The 26,583-nt window shown below is 36.1% G+C and overlaps 1 protein-coding gene across 2 annotated transcripts in view; it reads right to left on the bottom strand.

Moving 5' to 3' along the window:
• Pex23 (tectonin beta-propeller repeat-containing peroxin 23) overlaps window positions 1-26,583 on the bottom strand; it is a 693,418-nt gene that overhangs the window by 516,428 nt on the left and 150,407 nt on the right. For both annotated transcript variants that reach the window (XM_090398408.1, XM_090398409.1), the window contains exon 7: window positions 23,867-23,967. In XM_090398408.1, the coding sequence (XP_090254534.1) occupies window positions 23,867-23,967 (101 nt within the window). The remainder of the gene's footprint in view (window positions 1-23,866; window positions 23,968-26,583) is intronic.

Consider the following 26,583-nt stretch of genomic DNA (forward strand, 5'->3'; position numbering starts at 1 on the left):
AGTGGAAAGTTACAATAACTCAAAGGTATCAGTATGAAAAATCAACTTGTGATATGGATAAGAGAACAGCTCATTAGCAAGTATTAAAACAATTGTCTTTTAACATGTATTAATGACACTGAGGAGGATCTTGAGTGCAAACCCCAATTGTATGCTGATGATGCTACATGATGACAATGAATGTTAGTTTAACGTTGTCAAGTGTAAAGTTATGCAGTTTGGATTGAGGGTATTACAGGCAAAGTATGCCATTAATAGGAATTTGCTGGAAGTAGTCAATGAATCGTAAAATGTGAAAATTATTGTGGACAGTGAATTAAAGTTTAGGAATCACATTACTAAGGTAGGTTAATCATCACATCAGATAACAGCACTGTTCAAGACAATATTATAGAATTTGTAGGAATAAGGAAGTTGTTCTCACCACTTCACAACATTTTGATAAGATCATGTTTGGATTACTGTGTGTAGATACAGTCATCTGAGTTCCAAGCAGATGGGGAGAAAGTTGAAAAGATTCAACAAAAGTATTCAAGATGATAACTGGCCTATGGAATTGTGCACTGTGAGGATAGACTGAAGAAATATGATCTTCAAAGTTTAAGGGATGGAGGAGAGGAGATAAGATATGACAGAAACATACAAGTTAGTAAGGTGATTTTTACAGTATAGGCACAAGAAATTTGCAGCTTTGAATGGTGGAAGTAGAACTTTGGGTCATCCCTGAAAGGTGGCTAGGGTCAATGCTAGAAAAGCATGCAAGGTCAAGGATACACTAGGCATTTAAGTATAAGTGTCAAAATGGACTCTTCACAAATGAGTCCTTACACTTTTTGGAAGGGTGTTCATAATATATATATATATATAGATATCTTTTTTATCATCCCAAAAGATTAATATTATTAATTCTCTTCTAAACTGAATCAAACAGGAATACTTGTAAGACTACTTACAATTTGGTAACTAGGTAATTCCTCAACTTTTAGAAGAGTTTATCTATTCACTCCATTGCCAAAAAAAAAAAAAAAGAAAGAAATGTATTTTTGATGGATTCTGTGTCTTATTAAAATAATGCTTCAGTTGTGAAACAGTAACTTGTATTGGAAAGATTTGAGTTTCTTCCCATCACAACCTAGGAGAACATTTATAAAGGCAAGATTATGTATCTATGAAATCTATGAATGTATAGATGATGATAATAATAATAATAATTTTTATTATTATTATAGTAACCTACTTGGAGTCTGCAGACTCACTGTGGAAAGCCCAGTTAACTAGAAACTTGTCATTCATAACACATTTTAGCAATGTATTCCACTCACCCACCACTCTCCATGTGAAAAATCTACTCTTAACACCCTTTTTCACCATACCTTTACACAACTTCCAAGAATGGAATCTCGTTCTTTCCCTCTCACCTCTTTTTATAATCAAATCTGTATTAATCTGGTGAAATCCTCTCACCAATTATCTCTTTCATATTACCCCTTTTCCTCCTATCTACCAAACTCTGCATCTATATTCCCTCAACCTCTCTACATAATCAATATTCCAGAATCCTGATATTACTTTTGGCATTCACATCTGGATTTCCACATAACAATGCATACTAGGAGATCTAAATTTGAGCACAATAGTTCACATGTGATATGACCAATACTTGATACACTGGCATTACCTCCTTACACCCTGCTTATCAATGTATCTCTTATCATAGCAGCAATACAATGCGCAGTCTTTGCAGCAATTGCAATGTGCCCTCAGAACTTTAGCCCACCATCTTCCCAACATCCTGAATCTCATCATAATGAAGCACGTTTCACCAACACAGTATACAGCTTTAAAATAAACACAAAAACTTATTCTGATTATAAGACCATCAGTTTAATACACATATGTACAAGAACGCTGACTAGTTTCACTAACATACTGTCTAGCTTTGTCAAGACTAAAAAGGTGAAAGAAAATAATAAATGCAAAAAAACGAAAGAATACAGTAAACCATTAACAACGGTTAGGCAACCAAATTTGGTTAATACATATGTGTATTAAACCGATGGTCATATAATCAGAATAAGTTTTTGTGTTTATTTCAGTATATAAAGACCAAATATGAATAGTCTAAAAAGTACACAGCTTTATATTTCAGCACTCCAAAGTGCAACATCTTGCTTTTATTAATATTAGAACTCCAACCAACTCATATGGTGAAGCTAAAAATCCATTCAAATGTTCCTGAAGGTAATTAACATCAGCAATACTCTATAATTTCCCCCAGCTATGCTTTATCAGACAAATAAATAAATAAATAAAATAAAAAATGAAGGTCCCCAGTCAATTCACATGAAATATCATTAGTAAATAAATTAAACAGCAGGCCCCAAGAACAAGGCCCTACTGTTAATATATATATATACTGTATAAACATATATAATATTATGTAATATATAATAGTATAATAATAATTATGATTATAATTATACTATTATTTATTACATAATCTTATAAATGTTATTTGTATATATTTATATATACAGTATATATATTAACAGCAGGACCTTGTTCTTGGGGCCTGCTGTTTAATTTATTTATTAATGATATTTCATGTGAATAGACTGGGGACCTTCATTTTTTATTTTTTTATTTTTTCTGATAAAGCATAGCTGGGGGAAATTATAGAGTATTGCTGATGTTAATTACCTTCAGGAACATTTGAATGGATTTTTAGCTTCACCAGATGAGTTGGTTAGAGTTCTAATATTAATAAAAGCAAGGTGTTGCACTTTGGAGTGCTGAGATATAAGGCTGTATACTGTATTGGCAGAAACATGCTTCAACTGGGTGAGATCCAGGATATTGGGATGATGGTGGACTAAAGTTCTGAGGGCACATTGCAATTGCTGCAAAGACTGCACATTTGATTGTTGCTGTGATAAGAGATACATTGATAAGCAGGGTGTAAGGAGGTAGTGCCAGTGTATCAAGTATTGGACAGAACCTTGAGGTGCATCACTTGTCACCTTCCTCTTCTGAGACACAGCTTCATCATACACAACTAGCTGGTATTGCTCTTAAAGCTAATCTTCAATCCATCTAACCAATTTATTATCCAATTTTTGATCTTCTACAGTTTATAGCTAGAGAATAATATGCATGCCACAGTAAAATAAATTTTAAATTTTATTATGTAAATATTTCATCTCTCATGTATCATAAGGCATCATTAGTACAATTATCAAACAACAATATGAACTGAATTAGAAAAACAATATAGTGCATACTTAAACTGTATACCTAGAGGGATTACAAATTAAGCATGTGCTCTACTGTTTTTCTAATTCCTATTGTTGTTCGATAATTGTACTGATGATGTCTTATGATACATAACATGAAATATTTACACAATAAAATTAAAAATTTATTTTACTGTGGCACACGTGTTTTCTCTAGTTATGGATAGTACATGTGTCATTATATGAGAAAGTTCTACAGCTTATATACCAACATATCATGTGGTAATCTATTGAATGCCCTTCCATCATCCAAGACTATCAATGTATATGAATCTCCCTTATCATAAAATGGAAGCAGATTGCTAAAACAAGACCTACCATTCAAAATCCATGCTGACCATCATAGAGAATCCTATGTCCAATTCTGTATTCTATTTCTAATCAGTTTCCCAATATTTTTGACAAAATAATAACAAGCTAGAAGCATGCTTTTTATTATTTTGTCTTTTCTCTGTCCCTTAAGAATCTTTCCCACTACAAACTTTCATTAACTAACTATGTCAAGGACATTTTTTTTAATGTTGAGCCTACACACAAGAGGTTGGTTAGTCAATGGAAAGAGACTTAAGAAATGAATCACTTGTTCGTGTTGGATTTGAAGGCCTGTGCATTGCATTCCATGGGAAACACATGGAAGGGAAGGCTGTTCCACAATACAGCAGCAATAGAAATGGAGGAGAAATTTGTTCTATGAATATGGAGTTTGACTATGAAGGGATGTTGGGTGGTAGCTGCACATGTTTCAATGGATTTAGTAGAGAGAGAGAGAGAGAGAGAGGGAGGGAGAATTATTAAGGATAGTTCTTATGAATATTTACCATAGAAATATTTATAGAAGATACATGCAGTAGATGCTAGGTGCCTGTGCAACAGTGATTGGAGTGAGTTGGTAAGAGATGAGGTGTTAATCAGCTAACGCTTTTGCACATTCCTTAAAATAAGTTGTGATATGCCATCCATTCCATCCACCTTAATTAAGATCTCAGCTAAGCAACAGTTGATATTCCTCTGATTTTGTCATCTCTAATTCCTCTAATCTTTGACTTCCTTCTACATGTTGCACAGTATCATTTCACCCTTTCATAATTATTCTTCCTGTCACTGGACACATAATGGAAAAATTCCCTTGGATTATCTCTGACCTGAATGGCCAAGTCACCTCTCATACTGCACTGTCACTGTTCATCCATTTCATGTCTACTCTATTTATTCACACAACTCTTAATATACATTTGTGCACCATGTATGTCAGATGCTAGATTGATGTTTCCTAATCAATTCCCATTCTCTATCAGCCTCTTCTGCCTGCAACTTATCAATACATGATATTCATGCTAGCTGACTTCAGAGTTTCTCATAATCATCAACCTTGTAATTCCACAATATACCTTGATAATGACCTCAGATCCCACAAACTTAGCAGCTCTACGAGGTAGTATCAAAAAGTTTCAAGACTGGTTTTGTAACATGCCAAAAGATGGCAGCACAAGGCTGCACGCACAGTCACAGGGAGCATCGACCTTCATAAGTAGTGTGCCTAAAGACATCATCCTATGTACATCGGGAGCTGTGCAACTGGTGCTATTCTGACCAAGTGAGTTACCACATCTACGATTTCATCATGGACAGCAAATTAGAACAATGAGCGAATGTGAAATTCTGCATGAAATGGGACAAATCTGCCACAGAGATGTTTGACATGATTTGGCAAGTTTATGGTGATGCTGCAATGAGTCGTTCGAGGTGTCTTGAGTGGCAAGCGAGACTGCCAAGAGCGGAAGAACATCACTGGAAGACGACAAGAGATCAGGAAGACCTTCAATGAGCTCAACCCCTGAAAATGTCGAAACCATTCAGCAACTTGTGCATGAAGATCATCGGGGAACACTCCACAACATTGCTGCCATTGTCATTCGGCGAGCGCGACCAAATCTATGGTGTGCAAAAAACTGGATGCTCCACGACGATAATATACTTGTCACCAAGCTCTCCTCACAAGTGAGTTTCTTGCCGGAAACAACATGATCTCACTTCTGCACCCACTCTACTCACCAGATTTGGCTCCTGTGGACTTCGCCCTCTTCCTGAAGATGAAGATCCAGCTCAAAGGTCGCCGTTTTGACACCACTGCAGAGATCCAGCGCAAATCGCAGAAGGTGCTCGACATACTTTGAAAAGAAAACTTCCAGGACACATTCCAAAATTGGCAGGAATGCTGGGAGCACTGTATTGCTATGCAAGGGGACTATTTTGAAGGCGATAGTGTGTAAACATTGATAAATAAAGTAATTTCTCATAAACAGAGCTAGTCTCGAAACATTTTGATACCACCTCGTATTTTTGCTATTCCTTCCATTAGTATACAAGTCTCCTACTGTAATAATACACTCCTTCACTCTGAGAACTGCTGTCTCTCTCTCTGTTCCTTATTCCCACCTTCATTAGTAATACCCTCATCCTCACCCTTACGTATTCCATCACTGTGCCCTGCATAACTACTTTCTCTTTGTATGCATCTTCTTCCTGTCCTTCCACAACCTACTTCTCTCTCTCTCAGATCCTTAGACACACTTTATATCAATTCTGTGCACCCTCAGCAAATGACAATTTGCTTCAAATGACTAACACCAAACCATTTCAAATGCAATCCTTTCAAATTCACTCCATACATTCAAAAATTGCATAGCTTTTGTTTGACACCATCAGCCATCTTTTTATTATTATTTTTTATTATATTATTATTATTATTATTTGACACCTCTAGGGAGTCCAAAGACTCATCGAGGGAAGGCACCTGCTCTAAGTTCTGACTCCACCACTCAATCCACCAATGCCATCTACCACTGACCACCACCACTAGTTTTTCCACAAACAATCACAACCATTCATGCCCACGGTGGGATTCGAATCCGCAGCCTTTTGGTTGGAGAGCAGATACACTAACCACTCGGCCAGCCAGGCCGGGTGCTTATTGCTATTCATATATCTTGCTATTCATTATCTCTGCTCTCCTTCTCAATTCACTATTATCATTTCTGGGCTACTTTCATATTGCCCTCATCCTCACCTTGTGTATTCATCACTCTGCCCTGCATAATCACTTTCTCACCTTTGCATCCATCTTCTTCATGCTCCTTCCACAACCTGCTTTTCTATCTTTCGCTCTCTCTCTCGGATGCTTGGCACAGTGGATGATATAAGCAGAAAATCAATAAGTAAGTGATGCGAAACTGTGGTGTGGAAAGAGTAGGTAGGATTTCAGTCACCTGGCAGTGGACAGAGAGAAATGGCAAAGAGTGAAACAAGCACCAGACACCAACGACAACTGGACCCCGTAAGCAATAATGATCATGAAAACAGAACTTTATTTTTATTACAATCAAATGGTATGCATAACGAGGTGCTTAAGGGTCAAAGCTGTATAACTAAGAGGAGACTTCCACATAGCCTTTAAAGGAATGTGGAGAACTGACCAGGGCTTCTGACCTAATGTCCAATCCTCACCTTCTCGTGGTGCACCATGTTGGGTATCTACCTGGACACTGAAAGATGGGCTGGGAATTTGAGATTTAGTCAACCAAATTGCATTCTTATTGGCTTAAACCACAATATTAAATGATGGTACAACATAATAGAATTTCATGATGGCTCAGTCATCACCTGGTTAAACAAGAAACCCATTGTTTTCACTAGGGAACCAGGGCATAAAGCAAAAAGTCAGCTACTTAAACAAATCCTAAAACACACCCCAAATCAATATCACCAGAGTTAAAGATCAGTACTATCAACATAAGAAGCCTAAATGGCAAAGAAATGGAGCTAGCTGAGGAATTGGATAAGCACCAGATTGACACAATAGGAGTGACTGAAACAAAAAAGACAAAAACCGGTGAGATCTTTCTGAGCAATAAATACAAAATGTTATATTCAGACAATGACAATCAAGGAAAAGAAGGAGTAACCATAATATTCAAAACTAAATACAAGACTAATCTTCTTGAACGGCAGGCAATTTCAAGAAGAAATTGCCCGCCGTTCAAGACAATGAGACTTATTTGTGCTTATGGTGCTACAGAAGGTTCTGCTAAGGTAGAAGTGGAGGAAATTTTTCAGGCTTTAGAGAAAGCAACTGATACAATGAAAAATAAAAAGTTGATCCTTGTTGGGGATCTAAATAGCTGAGTAGGAAATGATTGTCAGACATACAAAAATATTTTCGGAAAATTTGGAGAGTATTTGCCATTATTATTAGCTTTGCCAATTATAATGGCAAATTAGCTTGTTGGATTTCTGCTCAGGACATGGACTCGTTATTATTAACACCATGTTCCAACATCAAAATATGCGCAAATTCGAAAGGAGAGAAAATGAAAGGAATAAGAAAAGTCTTGTTGATGTTTTCTCCAAGGTGCAGAACACCAGTTTGTACCGAGGATTTGAAATTCGAAGTGATCACCATTTAGTCTTGAGCAGGATAAAATTGAATTTTATATTGAAAAGAAGAACATGTAAGAAAGTTTTAAAGCAAATAAAAGTTGGCAGCTCTCAGGTGTGAACTGTAGACTAAAATATACAAATATTATTCAAGAAAGAATGAAAGAGTTTTAGAACAGGAATCAAACCTTGGAGATTCAGTGGCAAGCTCGGAAGAAAACATTGATTGATTCAGCCAGAGAGGCATGTGGTGAGGTTGTCTGGAAAGATAGAAAAATCAGAACTCCATGGTGGACACAGGAAGTTAAAGAGACAGTGAAGGAAAAGAAGAAAGCATATCAAAAGTTCCTGGCAAATAAGTCAGCTTGTGCTCTTAGAGAATACAGAGACAAATGTAAGAAAGCTCAACACTGTGTAAAAATAGCTAAACAAAAGTCATGAGAAGATTTTGGTAAAAACATAGAAAATAAATATCAAGAAGGTGGCAAGATATTCTGGAGGTTGTTCAAGAAGCTCAGAAACGGAGGACTGCTGTAAAAGAAATTCTAATAACTGTAGCATTTTGAATAGTTTCTCTCTTGGTACCTTGTCATATGCTTTTTCCAGATCTACAAAACTTAACTACAGATCTTTGCTATATTTCTATGACTTCTCAACTTTTCACTTTACTACAACTATTTGTTCATCATCATCAAATTCCTGCCATGTACCCTCAAGGGGTGTACAGGATATGACAGTACTACATGAAAAAATTACATCATTACTAACTTCCTATCTATAATTTTCCTCCAAATCAGTCTGTTACTTGTCAAGACTCCAACATTATCAGATCTTATATTTCTATCGTCTAAGGCACTTTGTACCGTATCAATCCACCTATATCTTGGTCTTCCTCTGGGTCGTTTTCCTGCCAACCTGGCAGAGAACACTTGTTTTGCTAATCTTTCCTCTCCCATTCTATTTAAGTGACCATACCATCTGAGATTAGCTCTGCTAACGCATTCCTGGATGCTGACAATGTCAAGTTCTTTCCTAATATCCTCATTTTTAATATGATATTGCCATTGATGCCATCTGTTCACACCTCTAATCTTTCTCAGGACTCTCATATCTGCGGTCTCTAGTCTTTGGTCAAGTGTTTTACTTCTGACCCAGCTCTCAGATCCATAAGTTAAAATTGGTTTGAACACAGTCTTGTATACAGCTAATTTAGTGTTCCGACTAATTTCTTTCTTATTCCATATGAATTTATTCAATTGACTTCCCACGACACCAGCTTTGCTGATTCTGTTGTCTATTTCTATATTTAGTTTACCATCTTCAGTAAAAATTGTGCCTAAGTAGCTGAAATGTTTTACTTGTTCCACAGGTTCTCCATTCACAACACAGTTGACATTTTCAATGATTCTGCCTATTTTCATTGTCTTTGTCTTTTTATTGCTGACCTTCATACCATATCTATTACAACAGCTATTCAATTTAGTCAGAGAATCTTGCAGACTTGTAGCGGATTTATTTAGAAGTATAACATCATCCGCATAAAGCAAAGAGCTGACATTAACGTCTCCAATTTTGATATCAGGTTTAATACCACATTCCTTCATAATGTGATCCATATAGATAATGAATAACAGAGGGGATAATGTACATCCTTGTCTCACACCAGATTTAACATTAAACCACCTTCCTGTACTTCCTTCAATTCTAACTGCTGAATCACAACTCAAATAAAGACTAAGTATTGCTTGATATAATGCCCCATTGACACCATATAACTGCAGCGTATTGAATAGCTTCTCTCTTGGCACCTTGTCATATGCCTTTTCCAAATCGACAAAACTTAAATACAGATCTTTGTCATATTCCCATGCTTTCTCGACTATTTGTCGTAAAGTGAAGATCTGATCCTGACAGCCTCTATTTGGCCTGAATCCAGCTTGTTCTTCACCAAGCTTTTCTTCCACAATTCTTCTCAACCGTTTCTCAAGTATACTTGCATAGATCTTGCCAGGAACACTCAGTAAGGAAATACCTCTGTAATTCTCACATTCAGTTTTATTTCCCTTTTTATATATGGGTACTATGAGAGCTCTACTCCAATCATCGGGAATTCGTCCCTCTGTCCAGGCTTTCTGAACTATGCAGTGCAGCCACTGTAAGACTCTTATACCACCATACTTCAGCATTTCTGGTCGAATATCATCTACTCCTGCTGCCTTTCCACATTTCAAGCCTTTGATGGCTTTTTCTACTTCAAGTATGGATATGTATTCCTGACTGCATGCCTGGTCAGTGTTTTTTATCACTGTGCTGTCATCACTGCTTGTTTCATTTAGCAGTTTTTCAAAGTAATTACTCCATACTTCAAGGATATCTTTTTCTCCTGTTTTCATTTCACCTTTATCATCTCTAATTCCTTTTACAGCACTCTTTCCTCCATTCCTAAGCTTCTTCAACAACCTCCAGAATATTTTGCCACCTTCTTGATATTTATTTTCTATATTCTTGCCAAAGTCCTCCCATGACTTTTGTTTAGCTAGTTTTACACACTGTTTAGCTTTCTTACATTTGTCTCTGTATTCTGTAAGAGTAAAAGCTGACTTATTTGCCAGGAACTTTTGATATGCTTTCTTCTTTTCCTTCACTGCCTCTTTAACTTCCTGTGTCCACCAGGGAGTTCTGATTTTTTTATCCTTGCACACAACCTCACCACATGCCTCTCTGGCAGAATCAATCAATGTTTCCTTCAGAGTTTGCCACTGAATCTCCAAGGTTTGATTCCTGTTCTCAAACTCTTTCATTTTCTTTTCAATAATATTTCTGTATTTTAGTCTACAGTTCACATCTGAGAGCTGCTCAACTTTTATTCGCTTTAAAACTTTCTTACATGTTATTCTTTTCAATATGAAATTCAATTTTATCCTGCTCAAGACTAAATAGTGATCACTTCCAATTTCAAATCCTCTGTACACTCTGGTGTCCTGCACCAGGGAGAAAACATCACTATCAACAATAACATAGTCAATGAGACTTTTCTTATTCCTAGCCTCTTCTCTCCATGTGAATTTGTGCACATTTTTATGTTGGAACATGGTGTTAGTAATAACCAGTCCATGTCCTGAGCAGAAATCCAACAGATATTTGCCATTATTATTAGCTTTGCTCTTTTCTCCAAATTTTCCCAAAATATTTTTGTATGTCTCACAATCATTTCCTACTCTACTATTTAGATCCCCAACAAGGACCAACTTTTCCTTTTTCATTGTGTCAGTTGCTTTTTAACTGATTTGCACTTTACAACTATTTGTTGTAAAGTGCAAATCTGATCCTCTATTGCACTTGAATCCAGCTTGTTCTTCACCAAGCTTCTCTTCCACAATCCTTCTCAACCGTTTCTCAAGTACACTGGCATAAATCTTACCAGGAACACTCAGTAGAGAAATACCTCTGTAATTCTCACATTCAGTTTTATTTTTCTTTTTATATATAGCTACTATGAGAGCTCTACTCCAATCATCTGGAATTCGTTCCTCTGTCCAGGTCCTCTGAACTATGTAGTGCAACCACTTTAAGACTTTTATACCTCCATACTGGAGCATTTCTGGTCAAATATCATCTACTCCAAGTGCCTTTCTAGATTTCAGGCTTTTGATGGCTTTATCTACTTCAAGTCTGGATGATAAAGGTGATATGAAAACTGGAAAAAAGATATCCTTGAAGTAGTGAGTAATTACTTTGAAAAACTGCTAAATGAAGCAATCAGTGACAGCACAATGATAAAAAAAACACTGATCAGGCATGCAATCCGGAATATATATCCATATTTGAAGTAGATAAAGCCATCAAAAGCCTGAAATGTAGAAAGACACCTGGAGATGATATTTAACTAGAAATACTCAAGTATGGATGTATAAAAGTCTTAGAGAGGCTGTACTTCATAGTTCAGAGGACATGGACAGAGGGATGAATTCCAGATGATTGGAGTAGAGCTCTCATAGTGCCCATATATAAAAAAGGAAATAAAAGTGAATGTGAGAATTACAGAGGTATTTCATTACTGAGTGTTTCTAGTAAGATTTATGCCAGTATACTTTAGAAACAGTTGAGAAGGATTGTGAAAGCAGAGCTTGGTGAAGAACAAGCTGGATGCAGGAAGAAAGTTCAAGAAGATGGTTTAATGTTAAATCTGGTGTCAGACAAGGATGTACATTATCCCCCCCCTTTGTTATTCATTATCTATATGGAATCACATTAGGAAGGAAAGTGGTATTAAACCTGATATCAAAATTGGAGATGTTAATGTCAACTCTTTGCTTTATGCAGATGATGTTATACTTCTAAATAAATTTGCTACAAGTCTGCAAGATTCCCTGTCTAAATTGAATAACTGTTGTAATAGATATGGTATGAAGGTCATCAATACCATGACAAAGACAATGAAAAAAGGCAGAAGCATTGAAAATATCAACTGCATTGTGAATGGAGACCCTATAGAACAAATAAAACATTTCAGCTACTTAGGCATGATTTTTAGTGAAGATTGTAAATTAAATATGGAAATAGACAACAGAATCAACAAAGTTGGTGTGGTAGGAAGTCAAATGGATAAATTTAGAATAAATAAGATTAGCAAAACAAGTGTTCTCTGCCAGGTTTGCAGGAAAAATACCCACTGGAAGACCAAGAAATAGGTGGATTGATATGGTAAAAAGAGCCTTAGAAGATAAAAATATAAGATCTGACAATGTTGTAGCCTTCACAGGTAAAAGATTCATTTGGAGGAAAATTGTAGATAGAAAATTAGTAATGCTGTAAATTTTTTATGTAGTACTATCATATCCTGTACACCCCTTGAGGGTAAATATCAGGAATTTGATGATGCTATCAGCATAACAGCTTTGCTGTATGTAATGTAGAGTATTCTAGCATTTTGCCATAAAACAATATCACTTTCTCTGGTATGAAAAAAATAGAACAGATTTGTGGCTTTTTTTTTTTTTAATTTTAATTTTTTCGGCCTACCAATCTGTGCCACTGATATCTCATGGTTTGGGAATGCAAGTTTTTGACATCTAGAATCTCTGTTTTCTGGTCAGTTTATTAAGCATGCACAAACTGACCAGAGAACAATTTACACATAATATGCTTGTCTCTTAGACTTAAATACCTGAAAATCTAAACAAACAGCTAATCGTACTGAAAAATCAATTCTTTGTCCTATGAGATGTCATTAAAAACCTCTTTTTTTTTTTTTCTTTTTTTTTTTTTTAATGTCTCTTAGTGGATCTTAGGTCCAACAACCTTTTTCATCCACACCTACTGAATATCATTTTAAATATTTATACCCAGTCTTTCTCTATTTTAAATAGAGAAAGACTGGGTATAAATGATATTATCTATTGCCTATCTAGGCCAGGCAAGGAAATATGTATCATATCTAAAATAGATACTCTACATCACATATGGGCAACCCCCGGCCGGATCCGGCCCTAATCTATTTCAGTGAAGTTTGTTTGATTCATGGTGGAAGAAAACATGGTGTGTTCTACTAACTTACATTAAGCTGACGTCATATGACTTGTGCAAAACACACTATGTTTTCTCCAACCAAGGACTCTTTCTCACTTTGACTAGCGGCTTGTGTGAACGTGTTACAACATGTCAGTTTGGTACTTGCGTTGGTGTTGTGCTTTTTTCAGTGCCTGCATTGATGTTATATTCGGTTCGGTGCCTGCGTTGATGTTGTGTTCTGTTCAGTGCCTGCGGTGTAGAAGACAGTTTTGTTTGACAGTTCTGAATATCGCTTATAAATTTGGGTCAATGTCAGGGGTTATTGCAAAAAAAAGAAAAGTAGATGCAGAGAATCATCAATTTCAAGACAACTGGATGCAGGATTATTATTTTATTCTGAATAAAGGTTTGCCTGTATGTTTGCTGTGCAACAAATCCATATCCGTCAACAAAGAATAGAACTAGAAGAGACACTTTACTTCGAGACATGCCGATCACCCAAAAATTGATGGACAACTACAAAAAGATGAAATACAGAAGTTGAAGAAGAACTTGGATACCCAGCAGCAAATGTTCAACAAGCAAAGAACGCAGCACCAAGCGAAAAAATTGCTAAGCATTCTGAGTCATTTGTCTTGATTTGTCTTGCTGGATGTTGCAAGTATAATATGTCCTGAAAAGAAAAAAGACTTCGAGAATATTCGTTTGTCAAGACGTACTCTTGTCTGACAGATAGAAATTATGGCTGATGATATCAAAAAAAGTATAAAAGAGAAGATTGCTACATTGGAAGCATTTTCAATTCCTATGGATGACAGCAACGATGCCTCTAATACAGCACAACTAGCAATATTTATTCGAGGAGTTGATGCAGATTTCAACATCACAGAAGAATTATTGGTGCTTCGGCCATTAAAAGGAACAACTACCGGTGAAGATATATTTGAAACAGTCAACACAGTCTTCAAGAGATTTGGGCTTAAATGGAGTTCACTATCTGGCATATGCACTGATGGAGCCCCTGCAATGGTTGATGCACAGAAGGGATTTATTGGAACAGTTCATGAAAAAGCAATAGAACTACAGATTCATCGGGAAAATTTAACAAATTTTCACTGCATTATCCACCAACAAAATCTGTGTGCAAAATCGATTAAATTCACAAATATTATGGAAGTTGTAGTAGCCAGTATTAACTTTATTAAGTCACGTACACTTAATCACCGCCAATTTAAGAAGTATATGGCAGACCTATTTTCGGATTATGAAGATGCATCTTATTATTGTGAAGTGAAGTGGTTGAGTAAAGGTAAAATGTTAAAACGATTTTATGATCCGAGACAAGACATTGCAGATTTTATGAACATAAAAGGAAACACAATTAACCAAGTAAAAGATGATGAGTGGGTGTGTGATTTTGCATTCCTTGTAGATGTCACCAGATACCTAAACGAACTAAATCTTAAATTGCAGAAATAAGGACAATTGGTTCATGAACTGCATGGACATGTCAAAGCTTTTTGTAATAAACTAAGATTGTTGGAAAGTCAGATAAGAGCTAAAAATTGTTATCATTTTCCTACTCTAGCAACTCATAAAAATATCCCTTATAATGTTATGGAGATGAACTGAAGGCACTAATAGAGCAATTTGATACAAGGTTTGCCGACTTCAAAAACAAAGACTCCACATTCCCTCTATTTACTCGTTCGATGGATGCTGATGTAAATAATGTGCCAGAAAACTTACAGATGGAACTTATTGAGCTTCAGGCAGATTTAGTGCTAAAATCACAATTTAACAACATTGCTTTGACAGATTTTTATAAGTTTTATTTGGTGGGAAAAAAAATATACAAATTTACGTGCCTTTTCAAGAAAAATCATTTGTCTTTTCGGCAGCACATATATGTGTGAACAGTTTTTTCGAGGATGAAATACAATAAATCAAAAATTCAGACAAGAATAACAGATGAAAACCTCGAAAATTCTATGCGATTATCCTTAAGTAATATTAACGTCAATATTGATAGTCTTGTAGTTGAAGTACAAGGCCAATCTTCACATTAAATTGTTATGTCGTTCATTATATTATAAAATTTATGTAGAGCTTTATACCAAAGCATTATATTATAAATAAATTAAATATGAAGTAGCAACTCGTTTTAATTCATTTAATATTAATTTATTTTATTTAATAATTTGGTCCGGCCCTTGATTAGGAGACAGAATGATAATTTGACCCCCGAACTAGGAAAGGTTGCCCATGCTTGCTCTACATGAACATGATTTATCTTCCAGAATGCATTAAAAACAATCAAATTAAGTTGCTCTGGGGAACACTCACTTCCTATACTCCCCAGCTGAACACGTGAAATTTTATAATTATTTTAATTATCTGAAACTTTCAAGGTCTCATCGTAAGAGGCTATACATCACCAAAACTAGCTGTCATGTGCTCACTTAAACTCATTCACACTAGATGCCTTCACCATTTCAAGAGGCAAACTATTCCACTCACTCACTCACTGCTCTGTGAGAAAAAAATCTAGATCTTACCCTTTCTTTACTACAAACAAACTAACTTCCTGGAATGTCCTCTAGTTCTTTTGCTCCCTTCTATATAAATAATAATTTCATTAAATGATATTTTGTAACACCCATTCAAAAGTTTATAGACCTGTATCAAATCACCCCTATTTCTACTGTTAACCAGAGTCTGCAGTCCATGTACAGCATTGGGCAGATGAGGGTAATGTTATCTGTGAGAGTCAACATGGATTTGTGAAAGGGTGCTCTTGTTTTAGAATATGCTAGCCTTTTATAATAAAGTTACAAGAACATTAGATGAGGGAAAGGCATATACTGCAATTTTCTTAGACTTAGCGAAGGCATTTGACAAGGTGCCACACGATAAGCTGATATTTAAGTTGCAGCACATGGGTCTGGATGTCAGATTGGTCAACTGGATTCAGGATTGGCTGTCTGATAGGTATCAAAGAGTTGTATATGGTGGAGCAGTTTCAAGGAGACAGAAGGTTACAAGTGGGGTCCCACAGGGCTCAGTACTAGGACCTATATTGTTTAACCTTTATATCAATCACATTGCCAGTGGATTGCAAGGGGATATTCAGTTGTTTGCGGATGATGCGAAGCTGGGAAGGATTATTAGTAATAGTGCAGATGTGGTAGTCCTGCAAGAGGATTTGAATAAGCTAGATAGATGGGCAAATGAATGGGGTTGTCAGTTTAATGCAGCAAAATGTAAGTTCTTGAGGTTTGGGAAACATCAATGGGATGCTGCATACTCAATGGGAGGAGTTATACTGGAGAAAGTTGGGGAGACAAGAGATCTGGGGTTGATGATTGATAGAAACCTGAAGTTTAGGGGACATATTGCAAAGGTGGTGAAGGTAACACAGAGGATTGCTGCAATAATGAGAAGGACACTGACCTGCAGAGATAAAACAGTTATCGTTCGTTTTTTAAGTCTCTGATCAGACCACACTTGGTTTAATTTGTTCTCAGATTTGGTCCCCAGGATTTGAAGGGGATAAATTAACTGTGGAAAAGATACAAAGACGGATGACAAAGATGGTCTCAGGACTGTACAAGGATAGTTATGAGAATCGGCTGAGGGAATGTGGACTGCAGAGTTTGGCGGATAGAAGAAGGAGAGGTGATATGATTGAGACTTTTAAACTGTTGAGAGGTGGTTACAGGGTTGACACTGGGGAGTTCTTTCACTTGGTTGAACAGCGGGAAGGAGTGATGACAAGAGGCCATCCCTGGAAGTTACGGAAGGAAACTGTGAGCAAGAGGGTGAGGAGTGGTTTCTTTGCATGGAGAGTGGTTGAACCGTGGAATGCATTGCCTGATGGAGTGGTGAGAGCAAGAACAGTCAATGAGTTTAAGGAGCGGTATGATAGACTTTGTGTTTCTTAGGGGGGGATATCCCCTTGATGAGTCTTGACAGACTTTATGTTCTTAGGAAGGACCTCCCACGATGAGTCTTTTGACTCCATGGAGGCCTGAATAATAATATACTCTCAATCTATTCTCATAATCTACATTTCATAATTCTGATATAATCTATGTTAGTCTTTTTTACACCATTTACACAGCTTCTTATTCCCCAGGAACTTAGGACACCAAATCTACACAGTAGTCTAGGTATGGTCTTATCAAGGCCTTGAAAGAGGCAAAAATGACTTCCTCAGATATCAATGTTTGTTTCAGCATGGCAACTATCCTCTGAATTGCATTTGCAGTTTTTTTGCTATGTGACCTTTGAACTTCAAATTCCTATCCAACGCAATGCCAAGATTCCTAGACTCATCACTTTCTTGTTGCATAATCCTGTAACAAGGCTTTAGTGTCAAGCCATTTAATATGCCTTCACACTAAAGTGCATAACTTCATGCATACTAGCATTAAACTGATAGCCATTTACATTTGCCCAAATTTCCAACCTATTCAAATCATATGTAAGTGCTGGATATTAGTAACATCCCTGACTGCCCTACTTATCTTTGAATCATCAACAAACAATTGAACATCTATTAGAACCCTCCTAATGTCATTAATATATAGATTGAACAACAACAGTCAAAGGACTGGTCCCTAGGGTACACAACTGGTCACCTTAAATCTGGCAGACTCATACCCACCACAAATCACTTTTTGATGCCTGTCTTATCAATCATCCACTTATCCAAGTCAAGAGTTACATTCCAAACCCAAATTTTCCGTTTACGCAACAGCCTTTCACATGGTATCCTATCAATTGCCTTAGCAAAATCCAACAGTATCATAGAAAAACCATTCCCTTTATCCAACTCAACTGAAACATTGTTAAAATATGAGCAAATGACTAAACATGATCTCCCATTAATAAACGCACACTGTTTTTACAGAGTATAGCTTGTCACTCCACCCATTTCTGTATGCAAGTTCTTACCAACTTGTTTTAAATCTTCACCACCACCACCAACACCAGAGATACTGATAGTTCAGTAGTTAGACATATCAGATTTTGTACCACTCTTGTACAACAGAACTATCATACATTCTTTCCATTCCTGTATTATCTTTCCTAAGCTGAGACTCAAGTTACACAAACATATTTTTGGTGAGGACCACAAGATTTTGGTTATATATACAACCAAAATATTGTAGAAATTTATCCCGATGTAACCACTGTCCTAAGGATATTGTTAACAATTCCTGTTAACATAACAAGTGTGGAAAGAAGTTTTTCCAAGCTTGAACTGACTAAAAATTATATGCGAACAGAAATGACCCAAGAAAGATTGGTTGGTCTAGCAACTATATCAAGAGAGGCAGACATAGCTTATAATTTAAATTTAGAAGAGCTTATAAATAGTTTTATTGTGTGATAGAGCAAACATTTAATTAATGTTATTATGTAATTGTTTTGCATTAATGTTGTAATAGGTTTCACGGTATAAAAAGAACACAGATGGTTTAGAAAATAACTATTTATTAACTTAAAAGCTAATATTTCGCTGGTATTATGGTATTATATCCAGATGAGGATATAATACCAGCGAAATATTAGCTTTTAAGTTAATAAATAGTTATTTTCTTAACCATCTGTGTTCTTTTTATACCGTGAAACCTATTACAACATGTCTGACGAACACATAAGCCTATCCACGCGTTTTGCATTAATGTTTCTCTTGTAATAAAATAGCAATTGGAGATTGTTTTATAATTTTGTCTTATTATCCATCAGGGGTAATATTTAATTGTTTGCCTCAGGGCACGATCTAATCTGGTGATGGCCCTACTTATGTTGCTCCATAATGACTCCAGACCACATGCTTAATATCGATTTGATCAATTTTATACCTACCTTATTTAACCTCCTGACCTCTAGAATATATTTAGATACAATATTAGCATGGATAAGAGGATGGCTGATTGACATATATCAAAAAGTGGTATACGGGGAATCTGAGTTTGCAAGGTTTAAGGTAACAAGTGGTGTACCACAATGATCGGTGCTTGGTCCACTGTTATTCAATCTGTACATTAATGATATTGGAAAGGATTTGACAAGTGACATACAGCTATTTGCTGATGATGCAAAGATAGGTAGGGTAATCAGGAATGCTGCTGATATGCAGTTTTCGTAGAATTATTTGAATAGGCTGGAATTGTGGGCATGGGAAAATGGGTGGCAGTTTAATGTCAGTAAATGTAAAGTCATTCACTTCAGCATGATTAGATATCTAATATCGTATTATATTGGTGGGATTAGGCCAGAATGAACTGATCGGGCTAGTTATCTTGGCGTGTTAATATACAGGAAGTTGAAGTTTAGGGGCCATGCAGCAAAGATTGCAAATACAACTCAAAAGATAATTGCAATGCTGAAACGAACATTCATATGTAAAGATAAGGATGTTATTTTGCCTCTTTACAAAGCCTTGATAAGACCTAACTTGGACTATTGTGCGCAGGTGTGGTCTCCTGGTTTCCGTTGTGATTCTGATATATTGGAGAGAGTACAAAGGAGAGTGTTAAAAATTATATCAGGATTGTGGAATACTGATTATGAAGAAAGATTGAGAATTTGTAGCCTGCAGACACTAGCAAACAGGAAAAAAGAGGGGGGGGGGGTGATATGATTGAGACTTACAAACTTCTGAAAGGATCATACAGGATTTCAATTGATGGAATTTTCCAATTTATGGAGGGTGGGGAAAGGACGAGAGGGCATCCTTGGAAGCTGAGAATGAAGGCCTCCAAGAAGGGTGTGAGAGCTAGATTTTTCTCTCAGAGGGTGGTGCATGATTGGAATGGATTGCCATTGGATGTTGTGAGTGCAAGCAGTGTGGTGTGAATGAATTCAAGAATAAGTATGATAGCTGATGTGTGTAGTATGTGGCCTCCCTTGATGGGTCTCTGACTCCCTGGAGGTCTCTCTTAATAATAATAATATCAAAGGGCCATTTCAGCATTCCTCTAGCATGTGTGCTGTTATTCCATCTGTCTCTGTAGAAAAATTCTTACCCATTTTATGCACCAACTCATCAACCTCATGCACTGTGCACCATACAACTGGCTGTATGTAACATGGTGCATAGCCTGGCTGCTATATCTTAGCAAATTGAACATTCATTGATTGAACAATTTCATCAGCTGAGTACAATCTGTATACACCTCAGTACCATCTGAGTATACACTTCAGTGAATACAGATGGTATTCACCGAAGTTGTTTGTCCACGTGCAGCATAACAATAAAATTCCTTTGGATTGCTTTCAGCCTGAATAACTAATTTCTTTTCATACTCAGATTTAGCTTTCTGCACAATAATCTTAACTTTTCTGGCATGTGTTTTATATATTTCAACTTTTCTCACACATCTACAAAAGATCCTTATCACATTTCCATGATTTCTCAAGTATTTATTGTAAAGTGAAAATCTGATTTTGAAAACCTCTGTTTGCTCTGAATCCAGCTTGTTCTTTTCCAAGTTTCTCTTCCATAATTTTCTGCAGCCTCTGTTTCAAGTATGCTTGCACAATTAAATAAACCTTACCTGGAAATTTAGTAGAGAAATGTCTCTGTAATTCTCACATTAAGCTTTATTGTCTTTCTTATAGATGGGGACTATTACAGCTGTACTCAATCATTTGGAATTCAACCTTGTAACCAGGCCCACTGAATTATGCAGTGTAGCCACCGAAAAACTTTTATACTTCCTTTCTTAAGAATTTCTGGTTGAATATCATCTACACCAATTGCCTTTCCACATGTTTGATGTTTTTTTTCAACCTCGAGCTTTGATACGTAAATTGATATTTTTCTACTAATTTTCTACTAAGGTTCTGTCACTGCTAGTTTGATAAATTTATTGGTCTTTCAGAGTAATTACTGTGGACATCTAGGATAACCTTATCACCAATTTTCATGTTATCTTTATCAATCTTTGATTTCTTTTATAGTACTCTTTCCTCCATTTCGAAGTTTTTTCAATAGCCTCCAGAAAATGTTGTCACCTTCCTTATATTTATCTTCTATATTCTTACCAAAGTCTTCTCGTGACTTTTTTGTTTTGCTACTTTTACACATAGATTAGCTCTCTTGCATTTTTCTCTGAATTCTTTTAGTATATCTGCTGACCTATTTACTAGATACTTTGAGTACGCTTTCCTCTTGTCCAGGATTACTTCCTATATTCACCACAGTGTTCTTATTTTTCTATCCTTGCAGCAAACTTCACCACAAGCCTTCCTAGCTGAATCAATTAATGTTTTCTTCAGTTTGCAACTGCAAACTCTGAAGTGAACCAGCATGAAGATATCACTATCAAGAATAACATGGTCAACGAGGCTTTTATTTCCTGTGTCTTCTCTCCGCGTGAACTTGTACCCAGCTTTATGTTGAAAAATGGTGTTGATAATGACTAGTCCATATCCAAAGCAGAAATCCAGCAAACACATACCATTATTATTATTATTATTATCCTTGTCTCCAAATTTTTTCCATAATATTTCTATATGCCTGGTGGGATTCAATTCAGTTAAAAAATCCTGGAGACTTGTACTGGATGTGTTTAGGAGTACAACACCATCTGCATAAAGCAAAGAGCTACATCTGATATCTCCAATTTTAATAATAGGTTGCATGCCACTTTTTTTCATAATGTGATCCATAATGATAAGTAAGAGTGGAGATAATGTGTATCCTAGTCTTACACCTGATTTTACATCAAATCATCTTCCTGTATTTCCTTCAATAGAATTTAAAGAAATACGATGTGGTATCAAAGAGTTTTGAGACTAGCTCTGTTTACGAGAAATTACTTTATTTATCTACGTTTACACACACACTATCACCTTCAAAATAGTCCCCTTGCATATCAATACAGCGCTCCTAGTGTTGTTGCCACTTCTGGAATGTGTCCTGAAAGTCTACTTTTCGAAGCATGTCAAGCACCTTCTGTGATTCGCGCTGGATCTCTGTAATGGTGTCAAGACCACCTTTGAACTGGATCTTCATCTTCGGGAAGAGGGTGAAGTCTGCAGGAGCCAAATCTGGCAAGTAGGGTGGGTGCAGAAGTGAGATCATGTTGTTTCTGACAAGAAACTCACATGTGAGAAGAGCTCGGTGACAGGATGCATTGTTGTCGTGGAGCATCCAGTTTTTCGCGCACCACAGATCTGGTCACTTTCGCCGAATGTCCTCCCTCAGATGCCTTAAAACCTCACAGTAGAACTCGCTATTGACGGTCTGGCCCCTGAGGACGAATTCTCGATGCACAATGCCGCGAATGTCGAAAAAGATGATGGGCATGCACTTGGTCAAGCTGCAGACCTGCCTCGATTTTTCGGTCGTGGAGATGATGGGCTCTTCCACTGTGAAGACTGTTGCTTTGTCTCAGGGTTGTACCCATACACTCAAGTTTCGTCACCAGTAATGATCCTCGAATTTCACGTTTTTTCAAATGTTTGCTCTTTGTTCTAACTTGCAGTCCATGATGAAATTGCAGATGTCGTAACGCAGGTGGTCAGAATAGCATCAGTTGCACAGCATCCCGATGTACACAGGATGATGTCTTTTGGCACACTGACTTATGAAGGTAGGTATTCCCTGTGACTGTGCGTGCAGCCTTGCGCTGCGTGTTACAAACCTAGTCTCGAAACTTTTTGATACCACCTCATACAGGAAGTGGAAGATTTTCTGTTATACAGTTCTTCTCTTTTGTTTTCATTTCACAATATTTTTATTTTATTTTATCAGATTTTTTTATTCCTTGATATAAAACATCACTGATGCATAATGGAGCAGAAAACATTCCTGTACTATGTCACATATTTCGACAAAAGTTCATTATCTTAAAATATTTAATTTGGTAATGATTTTAAAATGGAGCTCTGTTGGAGACGACTTTAATTTTTGATTCAAATATATCAGATCAGGTTGCAAACCTTTAGCACATGTCATGTAAGTGGTTAAGAAAAAGAAGAAAGATGCTTTTTGAAGAGATGGAGGTTGTAATCCTGAGTTAGCTGTTTGGTTGACTGATTATGCCAAAGCAGCTAAGGCTAAGAGACAAAAGGAAGAAACATCTTATCACCTTTGTATGAAACCAGCTAAATCACATTCATTTGAAAGCTCTCATTAAAGATTTCTTGCATCTTAGGTCTTTCTAATGAAAGAGTAAATATTACATCATGACTGCATGAAAACATGCAGTCATGATGTAATATTGACGAAAATCGTCAGTATTACATCATGTAATACTGACGATTTTCTCAAAGTAGTTTGTTCATTCTGCAGGAGAAAATGCAAGTTTCCTGGACAGAAAACCTTTTGTCATCTCTAAATTAAACTGGGTGCCACATCTTCATTTGAAAAAGCTCTTACAAAGATTCTCTGCATCCACACATGTTCAAATACATCACTGATGCTTTGGATAAATAGATGTTATGATTAACATCGTAACTTTACCTAATCCTTCCATGTACATAACTGAAATATATATGAGGAAACTGAATGGGAGAATTTATTCAAGATTTTTTTAAAGTAGCAATAAGGCAATACAATACAGTTACTAAATTAAAATATTAAAGTATCAATTTTTTGACTTCACCTTACTATCTCTTGTGATAGCCCAAACAGCATTTATGCCAACAGAAAGTTGAAATAAGCGATGTTCAATATCAGGGGGATTTACTTCTCTCCAGTCAGCACCTATACAATCAAAAAAATGAACAAAAAATATTCAATTATATATTTTAAATCATAAAACTGTTGAAAGACTAATATGGTGAAGATTAAGTCAGGTTGTCACAGTCGGGTTATTTAGAATTAACATTGTGGCAGTTAGCTAAGCTATTAAATAACTGTATTATGTCTTGAGGGTGTATTATGTTTAATGAATAGTTTGTTCTATCAAAAGAAGGGGGGAAAAATCTGCATTTTTCAATGCGGAAATAAACTTAATGTTGATCAGCTTCTTTGCTTTAAAACAGAGTCAATAAATCATAAGAATATCCCAATGATCTCCAAGTTTTGTAGAGTTGTTCTCTAATACTTTGTACTGTAAACCTTTTCAGGTTACCTGAGAAATGTTTACACATTACAAGAAAATACCAATTCAAAAACATTAAAATACTACAGCATAAATGTAACTACTATATAATACATATATATAGAGAGAGAGAGACAGAGACTGACTGACTGATAAGAGATTTTTCTTTTTTATTATTAAACAGTAAAACATATACATCTGAAGAACAGGAAACAACAAATGATTTATGTTTTACAAAATACATATTTTGTAAAACATAAATATGTTTTACAAAATATATTTTGTAAAATATATTTATTTTAATATATATATTAAAATAAATATATATTTTTGAAGAATAATGAAATTTAAATTATATAAAAACAAAAATCAAGAAAGAAGAAAGGATAAGTCTCTCTTGATAGGATATAAAGAAAAAAAATAACAAACTTAATTATCCAGATGAAGTGAAATAAACTAATTTTCATGAAACTAGAGAAAATAAAAAATAGTTTCTAATTGATATTTTTTTTTGTCTGGAAAAATACTGAAAAACATATTCCTAGTGTGTGGTAATATGCCTTGAATTCTCCTAATAATTGTCTCCCTTCTTCATGCTGCACAGTATCATTCACACCAGTATGATATACAATGAAGAAGTGTTCATTAAATAATACCACTAAATCATTTGCTACACAGCATGCCTGTTAAATAATGAGACAGCAATTATTATATCAAAACAAAGAACTATATTTGGAATTGTCAATTACAGGTTAAAATAATCTCCCTCCAATTCCACACAACATATATGTCTGTTGTACAGATGTTCAAAGACATGGTGGAAGTCCTGAATGGGAACCTCCTTCAGAGTCTGGATCACACCAGATTGGATGTCCTCAATGTAGCTGGAGCACTTCCCTTTAACCCTTTCAAGGCACACTTCATCACTGAGAAAAGGAAAAAGTCTGTGGGAGCCAAATCTGAAGAATAGTGGGGGGGGGGGGGGGGAATGTTCAATCACACAGATTGACGTCAAAGCCAGAAATTGCTTCACAGGCAATGCAAAGCATGTAGGCACATTGTTATGCAACAGAAACCAATTGCTGTTGGTGTGCAAATCTCTTTCTAAGATTAATCTGGCCGTTTCCTTACTGACACCAAGTAGTACAGCAAGTAGCCTAGTGGTTATTCACCTCTCATCGGAAACAATTTCCCTAGCTTTCACCACATTTTCATTTGTCTGCACAGAAACCGGCTGTGCACAGCATGGTTCATCCTCTAGGAACTCCCCCCCCCCTTTAAACATTGAAAACCAGAGGAACACCTGTGCGTGGCCCAGACAGTCATTGCCATAAACCTTTTTTTATAGGTCTTGCTACACTTCTGTAGCAGTTTTTCCTCATTTACAGTGAAATTTTATCACAGCTCTTTGCTCCATGATGCAACTTCTGACACATTCCACTCAGACACTCTTACTTCAATGGTTACCATATGAAAACTGCTGCATCACCTGACTCGAAAGTTGCACCTGTGATTAGAACACACTGTAATGGCAAAAACTATAAACACGCTTATTACTTTTATTCAAAGTGCTGTCCTATAAAAAATCAATCTCATTACTTAACAGGTACACTGTGTATGTTACTCTGCTATCATAACTATCCATTAGCGTAAACCTGCCATAATTATTTTTTCAATTGCTTGCCACATAGCAGAAAAATTCCCTTGAATTAGCTTGAATCTGACTGGCCAATCTCATATTCTACTTTTTTTCTCATGCTTTCCACTTTTCTGGCTTGCAGTTTATATTCTATATGCACCACTACAAATTGTCTTGTACCTCCTCCATAACAACTGATTTTGCCATACTGCTTGATTAATTTCACTTTCATCCATCTCAATCAGTAGGATTGAGATAGATGAACAGTGAAAGTTATGTACTATTTGTATCAGGTACTCTTATAATTTCTCACGCACTGTCAACATGTTTTCTGTAAAACTCATCAACCCAAATGATGCTAGTTGACTAAGGAGCTTCTCATAATCACCCACCTTATAGTATCACACATATATCTTCTTGATAACAACCAATTTCTGTTTGACTACCTTCCACACCAATACCTCACTCCATGATGTGTTACTGTTGTACTTCCATTAGTAAACTGTATGTGTCAGTGAGAGATGTCAGATGAAAGAACTTTTACTTTAAAAAAAAAAAAAAAATTACACATGACTGTAGCAATTTAAAAAATAACTCAAAAAATAATACTTGACACTACACTTTAAAGAACTTCACA

The sequence above is a fragment of the Typopeltis vanoorti genome, chromosome 9, assembly GCF_054136105.1.
Source record: "Typopeltis vanoorti isolate ZY-2024b chromosome 9, IOZ_Tvanoo_1.0, whole genome shotgun sequence".
Lineage (NCBI taxonomy): Eukaryota > Metazoa > Arthropoda > Arachnida > Uropygi > Thelyphonidae > Typopeltis > Typopeltis vanoorti.